Raw genomic sequence first — 15529 nt, 5'->3', positions numbered from 1 at the left:
ATACAGAACAAATAAGGGATTGTTCCTGCCTCTCAAAGGGAAATATATATGAATTGGGTAGGTGAAACAGCAACCGTTGCTGAAGGTAGTTTTGATTTTTATGCAATAAAGAGAGCTGTGCACATCTATATAGTATGAAAACGATCCAAATTTCATATTCTGGAAGTGTCTGATTGTTATACATCTGAAGGTGACAAAATTGCCTGAGAGACATTTTTTTGGTTTCACGTCGCTGTGACACCATCTTTAAACATTGATATGGTTTCTTAATATAATCGTACATACAGTGTATCCTGCGGTAAGACAATCTAAGATACTAGCAATTCTCAGTTCTGAATCTACAGTCTGTATAATGAATCAAACGAGAGAAATAAGCCTTTTTTGAAAGTGACGGGTAGGAAATATTATCTACTTTCAGTTCCCTCTCCTGAAATCGAAGGCGCTACCAAGAAATTTTCAAGACAAATTTTCAAGAAGAACTTGACGAATTTCAGAGTTTACGTGTGGACTAAGATTAAAATATGCAAACCAGTACGCCCTATTAATGTGAGAAAATTAATATAAGGTCATTGGTGACTTTTTGCAAGGTCATGGTGATTACCGCATTTTGAACGTCCCTGAGATAACAACTTTTTGTTTAGTCACATACGTTCCTTTGTTATCAATACAAGAGGCTACTGTACCAGAGATAACAAGGACCGATAGTAAACCAGACGTACTCATTACATAGTCTCACTGTGCAAATTTTCACGGTAAACTGTCGATATTGATTATATTGTAAGCTGCCCTTTATCGAATGTTACGGAGACACCTTGGACCTTTGCTTAATGGTGTTTTAACACAGGCAGCGCAAGTTTAACTACGACATAGCCACTAAAATAATATACTAGACCAAAGAAGAGCTTAAGGGTTGAATATGAGAGGCGACACCACCACTCATATATATAACTTTTTTGTTGAATTACACCAATACTTAAATATAAAAATAAAACTTAGCATATGTTTAAATACCAAGCAGAGAGAAAAATAGCCAGCAGGAGAACGTGTTTAATTGAAACAAATAATATAATATGTTCAGTTGCGGCTTAGTAAAAGCTATTGAGTATTGTCGGGGACAGCACCAATAGAAACACAGACCTTATCGCCGTCATTAAAAGAAGTTGTACCACCATTGTAAACATAGAGAAGATCAGTTGCTAAGCCAGTCTGCTCCTCTAAAGTTTGTGAAGAGTTATAAGTAATCGAAATGCAGTCACCAAAATATGACGAGTTGATCAAGGTATATGCGTCGTCGGCTGAGTGCTCGCATAAATTATATTCATTAATAAATTGTCTGCTGGTGGCAAAATTGTAGCTTTCACCCCTACTCCAAAACTTTATTGCCTCAGTGACATACTCAAAACTTAGATCTCCTGTTGCGGCGATAAACCCATAGGTAGTTTTTGGGTCACCGGTAATAGATTCAATATAAAAGTAATCATTTATTCCATTTTCGACTATTAGAACAGCAGCATAAGTATCGAGAAGGTCGCTAGATATAGAGTCAAGCTGATTACCTCCAAATGTGCCTATCATGTAATCATCCTGACTTACTCTGATTGCTTGAATATTTCCCCCTGCATTATCTCGAACCAGCACAATATCGTCTAGAGCACCTGCAAAGTTGACATCATTAGAATTTGGCAAGTCGCCATCCCAATAAGCATAAAAACTGTGAGCGGAAATTAGATTAGTGCCGCAATCGCTTGATGAAGTGGGAAACCATCCATCGCCCACATCTGGTATAGTTATTTCACAGAGGGCTAGAGGAAGTAAAAAATACAGGATTAATAGGAACATTTCGTCGTTTGTTGATTTTAATGTTAGTTTAGACGAGCTTGTAAAGTGCGATAAATTAATGGTAGCTGGAAAATCAATTATATAAATTCATTAACAGTGGATTGTTGTTGTTTTTTTTTTTGAATTTAGTAAAATATAAGATTGTTGAATTTTTTAGAGATAAATGATAATACAATGGCCTATTTATACGTTTATTTTGTTCTATTTGTCCGATTAATTCACCCTTGGGAGTTTCACACTATAGCTGCAAGAACGCCAATTGCTGTCTCGTGCGTAAATCTTTCGAATATACTTTCTTCTATTTCCACATCTTTCCAGGACTAATTCTAACGTTTGAACCTCAACTTGTCATTATCGTACTGATTCAGTTAGAGGTATGACTGAAACATACCTAAATTGGATCTCCGTCTGAAATCATTCTTTGACGTCATTTTTCATGTGCGGGGTATGTAAATCGCTCTGTCGCTTTAAAGTTCTCCGTTTATCTCAATGCCAGAAAAGGTAATTACATGCAATGATTGTAATGGGGGTCATTTAACAGTCGCGGAAGCTAGGTTGAGGCCGTCCACATTCGTCGGAGTTTCAGTAAATGTTTCAATTGCGCTGTATTCGTAACTGCTGTAAAAAGTTTTTGTTTACCGGAGTGTTGGTTAATCCAAAATAAATACTTTCACCGATTAATGAGTTTTGAAGCTTTTCGAAACTTTCTACATTATTCCATCTAGAAAGTGCGCTTAGAGATATGTAGTTTGCAGCTCTTTATCTTTGTACTGTGATCATCATGGCTGCTCGCATCTGTAGCTGAAAAGTCTCAGCTGAGTAACAATATCCTTCCCTATTAACTATAATAAAAAACCGGCTGTCGCAATATGGATGTACCGAGGTTCAAGTGGAAAGCTGACTTTAGCGTCTATGATTGGCACTAACTGAATTAAATATTTGTAATAGTGTCATTACTATGGGGCAGAGAAATCCCTGCATCTATCTACCTTTAGGATTTGAGAAGCTTGCAAAATATTGGGGATAAGACCTAAGAAGATACAAGATACGTACCTTGACATGCTCTTTTTACTGCTTTTCAATACTCGAACGTCTAACGCGGCCATTCTGACCTGTTTATCCTGTGTACGATATCATATAAAGAGCTGTATTTTTAAGTAGAGATACCACAAAATGAGCTATGCAACTTTAGAAGGTGGCTATTGTGCTATTGTCATACATAAAACATAAAAATAGATAAATAAATTTGCGTATACGAACTTTCAAGTAGTGGTAATAATGAAATGGCCAAAATCTTGAATTGATAGCAAAAAGTGTGGCTCATGCTGTAGCAGTACCGATAGTCATACAAACTTTGTCACCGTCGTTGAATGAAACAGTGCCATTATTGTAGATATAAAGAAGATCATCTGTCAAGCCAGTCTGCTCTTCGAAACTTTTTGAGGAATCATAGAAGACTGAGATACACTCACCGAAACCATCAGAGTTTACCGGGGTATATGCTTCGTCTGCAAAACGTTCACAGAAATTCACTTCTCCAATAGATTGGCCACTTGTGTAAAAGTAATAGCTTCTACCCATACTCCACATCTTGACCCCTTCATTGACATACTCCTTATAACCTTCTTTAGCAATGATAAATCAAAACGTAGTCTTTGGATCACCATTAATAGATTCCACGTAGAAGTAATTGTTAATACCGTCAAACTCCAGGAGCAGACCACTACAAAGCGTGGCCGCTAAGCTTGTGACTTCATCGAGCTGCATACCTCCGTAGAAACCTAGTAACCAGAGTCTGTGTCGGTTACCTTGATGGCCTGAATATTGCCCTGAGCGGCAACGAGAACTGTGTAAGGGGTTTGAACTGCACTTCCAATGTTGACCTCGGTATTAGTATAAGGTAAGTCACCATCCCAATAAGCAGAAAGTTCACGGGACGTTATGAAGCTCCCTGTCTTACATCCATCTACGGAAGTTGGGAACGAATTTGTGAGATGTGGAATAGTAACTTGACAAAACGCAACTTTTACCAAAAATAAAAATACCAGTATAAACATGTTCTAACTGGTTTAGGATAAATGATGTAACTTTTTAATGCCCAATCTAACAACGTGTCGATAAATGTTTGGCAGTAAGTTGTTCTTTTAATATCTAGCAAATAGGGAGAATGGAATGAATTTATCAGATGCAAATAGTATTTACTCAACTATTTATATTTCATCATTTATATTCGATCCCATTCACTCGAACGATTTTTTGTAGGCCTCACGAACCTCATTACAAGCCTTTGACTACCTCCCCCGCTTTTCAGACTTGCATCGTTATCTTCATGCTAGTTTATTACCCAACCGTCATAGTTCTGGGTTTGTCAACTCTTATGATATTTCTTGACCTTCGGTGTACTAACTCGAAGTGATGCGACGCTATTTTCACAACATACCTAACGTTGTATTTTCCAGTGACATCCGTCGTCGACGTCATTTTTTTCCAGAGGCGGGGTCCGAAAATGCCCCATTATCGAAATTGAGTCTGTTTATTACATTCAAGTATAATGAGGTTCATCAAGCATTTTGGCCAGTTGAACTAGTTGAGGTTATTGCCATGCATTCTGTACCAAAATATGTTGTAAGAATTTTTTTTCTTTACGAAAGGAAAGTTAGAGGTTTGAACTTTTAATTTATATTTTTACTACGAATAAAAGTCAGAAGCTCAATAAAATTACAGTTGGCTCAACAATCCTCAAGCGCCAACTTAAATTTTGGTCTCCCTATATAGCTCTTAGTATCATGGGATCTGTACGTATCAATGATTCTCCTAAGATGAGTCGAAGTGACACAACAACTACAACTATCTTACCAAACTGTTGCAGCTTCACCGGTAGCATGTCTTTAACGTACTAGTCCAGGTTTGAAAACCGACTCTTGCAATGGAACATGCCGATATAATTTCCCGCGAAGTAAGGTATATACAAGCTGAACAGCGTAAATACTTTTTTCCAGTTTACCAGTATATTGCTGCCGGACAAAAAGGTCAAAACCCCAGTAGAGCAATGGATTGCTAGACATGTACTCTCTTTTTCTTCTTCGTCTTTCAATTTTGATTTTTCTATTGCTTAGTTTATGTAGTAATAAATAAGGTTTTAACGCAATACTTTGTGAAGAACTCCTATCGTAAGTACTCGCTACAATTACTGTCTGTCTCGATGGCTAGAAGGAATGAACATAAGTCACAGCTGGTCGATAATGAAATGCTCCCAAAATTCAGCGTCTTATTATATATTGGAATTAGAAACCATAGCCTAGTTGATCATTTATGATCTTAGGATAGACCAACTTTTGCCAAACGTCTCACTCTTCCGGCTGTTTTTTTCAGAGATCATGATAATAGTATCTATCAATTTATCGCCCGCTTGTCGGCAGCGTCGCGAGGTCTAAATATTCTCAGTCAGATCTGGGCTTTCTATCAGTGATTGACGTTGAAAAGGTAAACAGTTTTGTTGTGCTTAATGATGTTATAAATATTTGTGTGGTGCTGCATACAATTTGTTGATGGAAAACAGTTTGCACCAATATTTTACAGCATGGGTCCATACCTGTTGTTTAGATGAGATCATATAGGAATATATTAGATGCTCTAAAAGTCTTTATCAAACTCTTTGGTTATTTTGATTGCGACGAAGACGAAAAACCATGTTGTTTTACCTCCCATTTACCGTCTAGTATCATTCGCCCTGCTATTGTTATTTCAACATATAGGGTTAGGAACTAATGGCAAAATATATCAATCATTCTCAACTGATGAAGTTGAAAAAGAGATAAGGTACAATTTAGGATTTTGCGGTTGCCCGAAGCAACGAACTGTTCCCTATTGGTTTGTCTGTGATTGTTAAAGAGAGATTTGTTACTATTGAAGATAATTTACCCTCGTAAAGTTATAGTATCCATTCTGAGAAGGAAATTAGTCAACGTTCTGTGTTTTTACATTTTTCAAGTGTTCTAACTCCCTCTCGGCAATTGAAACTTTGATTAACTGTTAGTTGGGAAGTATGCCAATAAAACCTCGCGACCTCTACTTCATGGTAAAGATGCCTTGTCATTTCAAAAACGATGGCTACATTGGGGTGAAATCTGAAAAATTCTACTTCTGAAGATTTACGGGTGTTATAAGCCTATTTTTGGATTGTCTTGCTTATTTATTTCAATTACATTTTACACAAGAGTGGCTTGAAATCCAATGCTATAGCTTCAAAGTATTATAGCCAGACTTACAAGATCTATATTTTTTTAATACTTTTGAACGTAAGCGAAATTTCTAATGGTTGTAATACACATCTAGTACCATGAAGGATGACATATATAAAAGAACTATCTTACATAAATTGCTAATACTACACCCGACAGAAATAAGATACAAAAATGGATCACTATCACAGTAAGTTGTAACGTGATTATTTCTAACCACTTTGACATTCAGTATCAATTCCCCCGTATGCGGCAATATAAACTTCTCCGACGATAATAGACCGGTCTCCCATTGTTTCACTATCTCCCCAAGAAGCACAGAATTTATTTTCTACCCCATAACAATCTGTTTCCGTGCATGGCTGAATTTGAGAAACAACCATATTTCCGATGTCGTTCGCTGCTGCATTGGCGTCTTCTTTCATATCCAAAGCCCAAAACTCAGAAGCAGCAACATTAAAGCCATATGTATTATAACTTAACCATTCGCCGTCATCACGTTTGCCAAAGTAGGTGTAATTGCTATCAATATATGACCTGTAAGCAGTGACAGATTTTTCAAAATGCTCGTCAGCGACCAATACTGTCACATTATGGGTAGATTCTTCGATTCTCCAAACTACCATTTCAGGCAAGATGCTACGTTTTGTAATGCCATCTTCCAGTCCATTACCGGCTTTTGAAACAAAACCTACATTCTCAAAATACTTTCCTAGAGTTTGATTAAGGTAGTCAATATGATAGCTTGTAACTGCTGGGCCACCGTACAGTGTCATATTAGCGAGCGGTAACTCTTGAGTGATAACCGTATCCCTTTTGGCAATCCCTGATCCCTTCCACCAAACCCAACCAGCGCTACCACCTTCTGCAGCGAGTCCAGCAAATATAGCCGCAGCAGCAGCACCGACAACATAAGCACCAATACAAGCCACTGCACCTTCAACGTTCGCGCCAATAATTGCCACCATAGCAGCCTCATTACATGTAAGGGCTTTCACATAATACGCACCTGTTGCAATCTCACCAAAAAATACAGTACCTGCATTAAGAAGAAAGCTCTTCCAACCTCTCTTAACCAAAGCGACAGCATGGGTTCCAAAACCGGGCATTGCGCAAAGCATTAAACTGCATAAACCCAATAATGCGCCTGTTCTTAACATTTTTTTTAAGAAAAGTAAAGACATTGTATCAGTGTTTTTCAGCCTGAATTGTCACTATACAGATTCTTTAGTAATATAAAAAAATGACAGCAAGGAAGATATATATCAGAAGAACTCGATTTTTGAATAAAAGTCTTAGCAATTTGCCCTCTTTATATATTATAGAAAGCACACTCCAAAAATTTTCACGACAGCATTTTCTTGTATGCACATAGGCATATATATCTATATGCATGCCTGGCGTAGTACAGCTTATTTTGAGGGTATTCATAATACTGAAAGATTATGTAAATGTTGTATATAAAACTGAGCTTTTGAGCTTGTAATTAAAGTTTAACTTTGTTTTTGAAGAATATGTAAATGTCAATTTGTTCGGTAGAAATGGAACTTCTGTGAAATCTTCCTAGTAACGAGCTCGGTAACGTCCCAACAATTAAACGTTTCAGATCTTTTCATCTTGAGGGTCTCTCCATACGGGTGCTCATATAATTTTCTTTTTTGGACACACTATATTTCCTCCGGGTGTATTCAGTAGCTTGGCGGAGAACGTCATGACATCATAAGCTATGGCCCGCTTAGGATTGCTGCAGGCAAATTTCACTAATTACTAATGAAAAACCGAACAATTTTCAATACTATATTCGAGTTTTATATAGAGCTATTTACTTTATAGTTATATAATTTTCATTCATGTTGTTTCTATCTAGTTGATCAATTCTTTCAGAAGAAAACGTAGTTGATACAAAGAACCGCAATACATTAGGAGCAAACACTACTATTCAAGGCACTTCTATGATCAAGTTTTTGAAAATATGTTTTGGCTCTTGAAAAAATTCATATGTATGAACAAACTTCTTATTCCCAAATTCAGGTACCAGAAAGGGAATATGGAAGAACTTCGAATTTACTGTACTCATAGAATCATATCTCGAAAGTGTCAAAAGTAGTCCCTCTTCTGAGTGGCTGCATAAACAATCTTAGAGAATTTTTATCGAACGATTTGCTTTGTTGTATGTTCCATGCAGCAGCAAAATGGTGTTCCTGTTTTTTTGAGCTGTTGTTATTCCGCGCTAATTTATCCTTTCTGATTTCCTCGTATATATCACTAAATATATTCACTTGTAAAGCTCTTATCTCAACGTAGGCTTGGTGTATGCTAATGAAACCTCTACAGTAAAATGTTCAATACTATTTTCGGCAGAGTAAAATGTTCTCTCAAATCCAAAAACAAATAAATAGGGCTTGATCAGTTTTGAGAAGACCTCCATTTTAAGCAGAGGTTCAGGCTACTGCTCTGTTTTTCCGAGCATATAGAAGGTGAAGATTTCAAGAATAAACCACAATACTTTATCAATTTTGTCATATATATCCATAAATGTCAATGAGAGACGGAGGAGACAAGTATCCGCTACAGCATGGAAGAAGAATCGGTGTGAAAGTAATATTCAGAATTTTATTGATAACTGTCTTCCTTTTTTTTGGGCCACTTCTATTCAGGGCAGTACTTGCTAGATCCTTAGATCCAGCTGTTTTGGTACCATCTCTTTGGCCACCTGTATGGCGTACATCTGGCGCCGTTTTCTTTGAAGAGATTGCAATTGCTGCAAGAGACATTAAAAGGGTCGCTTGTACCAATGAAGTGCTGGAAGCCATATCAAGAGGACAGCCTGGAAGTGCTAAGAAGTGCTTCGGAGCGTATGTTTTCATGGCAGCGACAAGTTCCGTAGCTATATCATTGGGAATAGAGTGCTTCACTAATTGAAAATATAATATATACGCTTTCACCATTTATATAATAGAGAAGATCTTTTCCTGAGCCTGTTGAAGTTCAGATAAGAATGAAATTACGAACAAGCTACAATTACATTTGTTCTATCAACCGATTTTTTTGACTAACAGCAAGCATTCTTAATAAATAGTATCATTGTCGTTGCTATCGCTGTAGTAGACCTATATCACGGGAAAAATACACTAGATTGGAGAGAATTCTAAGATGAGTTCCATGAATCTGACCTTTCGCATATATTGTTGTTGAGAAGACTTTTTAAAGGAATTTTCAATTCGGTTAAACCATACATTCGGACGCTTATTGGCTCATGCTATCATCCACTGTAGGACAGTTTTTCGTTGTGTCCAGAGCCATGCAGGTTATACCTTATGAGTCTTAGATCGCTAATAGATAAACCGCTATCTGTAGATATTTATACAGATACAATGATACTACTAACACATATTTCCTCACTTTGGATTTTCACATACTAATACTACCTCTATGTCAGCTGTCCAGTCACCACCCCATTACAGTGACAGATCTAGTCCTTCCGAATGACAGCAGAAAGGATCCGATCTCGATAAAACCTTTGATGATTCAGACGCTAGTACTAACAGTAAGTATTTTACAATTAACTTTTTCCAATGAGCCGCCATTACTGATCTCTTAGTAATGCTTTGATTAGGCTGTTGAACTTGGTTCAAGCTTGAAATCGACTTAATAGAAATGGCTTTCTATATTTTCCGACGTCATCTAAAAAATATTTATACTTGGGAAACTTTTCTATGCAATTTGAAGATAAAATTCCTAAATATGCAACTTTGAATGTCAAGCCAAACCTGAAAACGTTAATGAACATCGAAGTTGGATAAAGTATCCTTAGAATCAGAAATAACTTAATAATTGGATGTAAGTATGAACCAATAGAATGATCTTACTCAAATAACTTCTTATACAAAGAAGGCTATAAACAGATGTACTTTTAGTAATATTTGATGTCTATTTATATGTTTTATTATATCGAAGAGACTTGACAGTTTATAGACTATATGAATTGTATGTAAATAAAATAGTGCCGTTCTAAATTCTTATGTAAGGATACCTCGTGGTATGGTCTGAAATACGCGCCATTTTATGGCTGGTATATACGATCATTGATTTTTTTTGAAGATCTGTTATTCTTTCTCCCAATAGGGGGAGCTATTATTTGTATTTGAGCATTTAGTATAACTTATTCTTCTTTAGGAGATCTTGCATCTACTAGGACAGTAAAAATGTTATTTTTCATTACATCGACAATTATAGAGCTACTCAACCTAAAGAAACCACCGACCGTTCTGAAATAAGGCCATCTATAGTTGTATCATGCCATTCCCTTGGATGACACTTTTATGGATATTTCAAAACGTTATACTCGAAAGTCATGAACGAGGAGGACATAGCAGCCCGTAACTTTGTCACAACCGACCTGGAAAAGGGTTCTGTGAGTTTAGGTACCAAGACTCTGTCGCTAAATTTTATTTCACGGATTAAGAATGATCTTCACATAGAATACGATACGTGTCAAACAGCTTTGAGAGAGTGGTTTACTTTTGGCAGCCCTGCAACTGCTTATATGATCGTTCTAGGTAATAAAAACATTGAGCTTATGCAGGAAGATCCCATGACAAATGGCATATTCAAAATATTACCGCAATGCCATGCTGCCCCACATTATTTCAAATGGAGGAGGCCGAAAGATGCCTCTGTGTCTGAGATTCGAACAAAAGTCATCAAACTTATCAATAAGATGACAAAACTCCTCATGGCTAGCGTATGGATCTCAACGGGATTTCCAATGAGATATACAGAGTTGAGTATACTATCTGTGGGCGGTACGTCCAGAAACCTGTATGTCGACTCAGATACTCGTCTCTTCTACTTCAGAGTGACGTATAACAAAAACAGAAAGTTCGATAACAGAATATTCATGATGGACCTACCAGTGACAAGGAACTTATTCTGGTTTGTGTACATTTTACGTCCGTTTGAGATCGAATTGCTGAGCCAGATGTTGGACGTGACGGACAGTAGCATGCTTATTGGCCATTTCACAAATGCCGTTCGTCAAGAAATTGAGCATGAAGCTGAAGAGCTGTTAGCTACTGATGGTGACGAATTCAATGAGGAGACCAACCAGTTGGTCGAAACGAGTGAAGCATTGATCGAGGAACTCAGGACAAAACAGGCTGCTGGGTTGGCTGTTATGTGCACGTGTATTTTTGTGGATGTTGAGAGGTTCAAGTTGGTGACTCTTTCTACTTTTAATGGTATTTTGTTGAAGTACCCAAAGAAAAGAAGTGCAAGGGAGAATATGAAAATTAGTGGCTTGAGACAATGCCTTGCTGGTTTGTGGAAGGATATAATAAGGCCCTCTTTAGAAGGTGACGTCGTGCCGGTACGTACGCCAGCATTATTTGGACACAGCAAGCAAACCCACGAGGTTGTTTATGGTGTAAATCCAAGTAGAGACTTTCCAACAAACGGCAGTTTCGATGATTACTATGCTTACAAAAAACTAGCGCAAGAATTTCAATCATTAACACAGTACACCCTTGTACAGACAAAACGTACTTTTGAGGCGCTTGTTGTAGAACCACAGGAACGTCAGTGTCATGAGGCCGAGGCAGGAATATATGATCTGTTGAAAGCAGGCGGTGAACTGTTTGAGAACTTTGAGTTTAAAAGCTCAGCTCAAGAAAGATTCACTAGTGCTGTTCTGAATTCTAATGAACGGTTGCTGGCTCTTCAAGCAATCACCGCCTTTGGGAGATCTTTAACATTTATTCTGCCTATGTTGGCTCTCAAGAGAAAGCAACGTGGGAAATATGTCCATTTTGTAGCTGTTCCTTACGAATCGTTGAAGATGGCCACACGTACGAAGTTGGAAAACGCAGGTTTGGTGGTTGGAGAAACAGGTATGTTGACAGACCTGCATGCTGAAGCTAATCTTTCAGGCGTGGATGTACTCGTCGGTTGTTTTGATAGCTATGGAGATGCTGGTGTTGCTGATGCAATGAAAAGGTGTGAGAAGGTGTTCAGCACAAGACGTAGTCGTGGCATTTTTGTTTTTGATGAAGCCCATGTCTTGTGGCTAGAGAAATCATTTCGAGACATTTTCCATTCAGTGAAAGGTCTCAACTGGAAATCATTTTTGAAGGTGGCGTTTGTTTTTGCTAAGCTGCCTGAGTGGTTGTTGGAAAGAATATGCCAGGAAAGGAGAATAGAAAATGAAGTGTGGGAGAAGAGATTGTATGTAGATGCTGTAAAAAAGGCACCTAATCAAAATATACCTGTGGACGTAGAAAACGTAAGAAAAATACAAATTGTCGAGAGGACTGCCGCCATGATTTTGAATTACTTGGGGAACAGCACTGCTAGCAAGGCGGTGTTTTTCTTTGGTGCCAAGGCGACGATGGATGCTGTGAGAAGAAGGGTGAATAACCACGAAGTAGGCATGGTTCATGCGGATTTGGACAGTGAAACGAAGAGATCTATCTTTGATGATTTTGAGAATCCTGATTCCCCCGCTAGAGTTATTCTGGGAACCAAGCTTATTTCGAATGGCTTAGATTGTGCGAGTGTGAATTGTGTTTGTGTTATTGATTGTAACATGACAATTATCGAGTATCTCCAAATGATAGGTAGAATAAGAGGTGAAGGATATGTGAAAGTGATGGTGACCAGGGCAGCTTCAATGAGAAGGGAGATTGACGAGGATGACCCCCTAATGAGAATATTGAGGGCATTGCCAGACAGTAGAAGATCGCTGGGGCCGTCTTAGGATTTGGCTGGAATGACGAAATAAAAAAAATGCCCTCTGGAATTTATCCACCAAAAGCTTTGAGATGGATAATGAAAAAGCTAGAGACGCTGTGTGGGGAGTGTTTTTACTCGAAGTACAACTGTAGATGTCAAACAGTGAAGGAAAAATTTGTCGGTGCGTTAGTATCTGAGCTTCTCTTACTGTTTGCTACTGTCGACACCAGATACTTTATCTCTCAGCAAGCAGAATTGAATATAGAAGAAGGCCATCCATTTGTCGTCCGTCATCTGAGAAATATGAATAAATTGAAGTAAATGTACGTCAAATTTTGCAGATTTTGCAGTTGGCCGGTTACATTGGTGGAGAATTTGATGCCTGTGGATGTTGATTTGATTGTTGTGTTTAGATTTCTGTGGAAAGAAATAATAGGAAAAAAGCTGAATATTATGGACCTGGTTATTCGAGGGAGAATTACAACAGCTGAAAGCTGGTATGAGGGTCACAGATCATTTATCGATACTGGGTTCCGGGACGCTCTTCTTGGTGAACAGGCCATAACAATAACAGACCCAGAAATCTGGAGCATCCCAAGAGGGTTGTGATGAAGGAACTGGCGGAGTACTATTATGGGAGTGACACGGTCAATTATGTTTTTAAATATATTGAAAGGAAGGAAGTAGAGCAGTTGATGGTGTTACTTTGGTGTATATTCGAGATCGAAGCTGACAGGAAGATAATTGAACAGGACCTTAGGATTGACAATGTTTCGAACTACAGGATATTTCCTCTGTTTGTGAAAAAATTCATGAGTAAGGTCAATTACAATGATGAAGCTCGTCCGTTGTTTTTGGTAGTTTTAGGTTGTTACCTATGTGAGTATGTAGAGCTGAGGCGATTTGTTCTTGAAAATAGACGTTGATATAGTTTAGGGTTATTAAAGAGTGCTGGTTTTGATGTTGTGGGCGGCATTTGAAGCAGAGTTAGATGTGGACATTGTAAACAAGGTCATTGAGGTGGAGGGTGTGAGCCCTTACAAAATATTTCCTTTGTTTATTAGGGACATGATGGAGATAGTTCCGTACAGGAAGGGGAAATGTCCAGTCTATGTGGTGGTGTTAGATGTGTTTTTTCATAAGTGGAGGGGTATTCTTGAGAGTTAGATGTTTAGTTTTGATGTGTATATTATATGTGTAATTGAAGTTGATGACGGTAGTTTGGAGCTGTGTGACTGTTGGACTGGGGTGGCTACGACAGTCAGTGTCCCAATCGTTGGGTGGAAGTGTACATGGCTGTATTTCTCACATGATTAATATGGTTCTCCCTTTGTACTAATTATACTAAATCTTTTTTTCTCGAGGATCGAAATTTGAAAAAAAAAGTTAATTCATTCCTAGTTGAAGAAACAAGGAAGATCGATGAAAAGAGAGAAGTGATGAGTATAGCAGATATGAATGCCTGTTAGGCTAGGATTAAGACAATTATGGTCAATTGTTATTAAAATGACGTCTGAAGAACGAGATTAGTACGTTTATTCAGGTAGATTTCCTCGAGATCTGAAAAATGGAAGAAGCTATGAAATAGATGTTCAAGTGCTGATAGAGACGATTGCGTGTTAAAAAGTTGAGGATTCATATTCTTTGATAGTAGTGATGGTCATATAGTCGGTTTACAATGATTTGACGTCAATTCAATAGATCTGAGATGTACAATCAATTTGATAAGGGGAAGAAGAATTGCTGATACAGGCTTAAATAGATCATCGATGGTTTTTTAAAAGAGAGGAGTTGTATTACTAGCAAGTGATTACATTGGACTGCCCTGATTTCAATTACCCCTATATAACGGTAGCCTTTGGAATTGATAAAAGGAGAAGACAATGTCAGAGATCTTAAAGATATTTCAAAGTAAGATAAGCCAGTAATAGTAAAATAAGTACGTATAGATCTAGAACGTTACTGTTAGGTGATGTAATTCACAAAATCATCAGATCTGGTGGTATCGAAATGAAGTTATTTAGTCATCTGGTAAGTTATGTTCAAGGAAGGTCTTCAGGCAATGAATAATGGTGTAGAAATAGTGATCAGACTTTGACAGTCAGTGTTAATGAAGGCTCACTGGTAAGTGATCGGCGTATTTGGTTTGATGAGAATTTGGGGTTGCGTATTTCCCGACTGGTTTCCGATCCTATTTTGTAAAGTACAGGTTAGAATACACTGGTTGTATTTATTCTCAACGATAGGGTTAATACTGGTTTGTGATCATTAAAATGGATAATATCTGTATGTGGAAGAATGAAGATGACAATATGACGCGTCTATTCCTATTATTACAAACAAAGAGATGATGGAATGAATGACACCTGCTGGTGGAGTGTTCAGAACGCCTCTTATAAATGACGTTAGTGATAAAAAATATGTTTAAGATTCATCTTTCCAGGCTCAAGACTGTCATTTAAGAAGTTATCATGCTGTTAGAAAAATAATTGAATTCTCCGAGTAGCTATGTTCCCTGACAATCAATAATGAGGTTATTCCAAATAGATGGTAAATCAATAAATTATAATTCAGTGGAATGCGATGGTGCGTTCAATAATGGGGTTAAGTCTCAGATTCATTTGAAAGTGATATCCCTGTTAGTTTTAAGAATGAGACGCTTGAACGTTGTGTATGTCATAATTAGATGATGAGACGCTTGAACGTTGTGTATGTCATAA

The 15529-nt window shown here is 37.7% G+C and overlaps 3 protein-coding genes across 3 annotated transcripts; 1 reads left to right on the top strand and 2 right to left on the bottom strand.

The window, feature by feature from the left end:
• Positions 1–1095: 1095 nt before the first annotated feature.
• On the bottom strand, positions 1096–1839 carry KAFR0E00115 (uncharacterized protein; the record flags this gene model as incomplete). Its single annotated transcript, XM_003957251.1, has 1 exon — positions 1096–1839. The coding sequence occupies one exon, from the start codon at positions 1837–1839 to the stop codon at positions 1096–1098; it is 744 nt and encodes a 247-aa protein (XP_003957300.1).
• A 4453-nt stretch (positions 1840–6292) lies between these two features.
• Positions 6293–7264, bottom strand: KAFR0E00110 (uncharacterized protein; the record flags this gene model as incomplete). Its single annotated transcript, XM_003957250.1, has 1 exon — positions 6293–7264. The coding sequence occupies one exon, from the start codon at positions 7262–7264 to the stop codon at positions 6293–6295; it is 972 nt and encodes a 323-aa protein (XP_003957299.1).
• A 3170-nt stretch (positions 7265–10434) lies between these two features.
• Positions 10435–12834, top strand: KAFR0E00100 (uncharacterized protein; the record flags this gene model as incomplete). Its single annotated transcript, XM_003957249.1, has 1 exon — positions 10435–12834. The coding sequence occupies one exon, from the start codon at positions 10435–10437 to the stop codon at positions 12832–12834; it is 2400 nt and encodes a 799-aa protein (XP_003957298.1).
• Positions 12835–15529: the final 2695 nt, after the last annotated feature.

Source organism: Kazachstania africana, chromosome 5, assembly GCF_000304475.1.
Source record: "Kazachstania africana CBS 2517 chromosome 5, complete genome".
In the NCBI taxonomy this organism is placed as follows: Eukaryota; Fungi; Ascomycota; class Saccharomycetes; order Saccharomycetales; family Saccharomycetaceae; genus Kazachstania; species Kazachstania africana.
The sequence above is the reverse complement of the archived record's forward strand: the minus strand, read 5'-3'. Positions and strand labels throughout refer to the sequence as shown.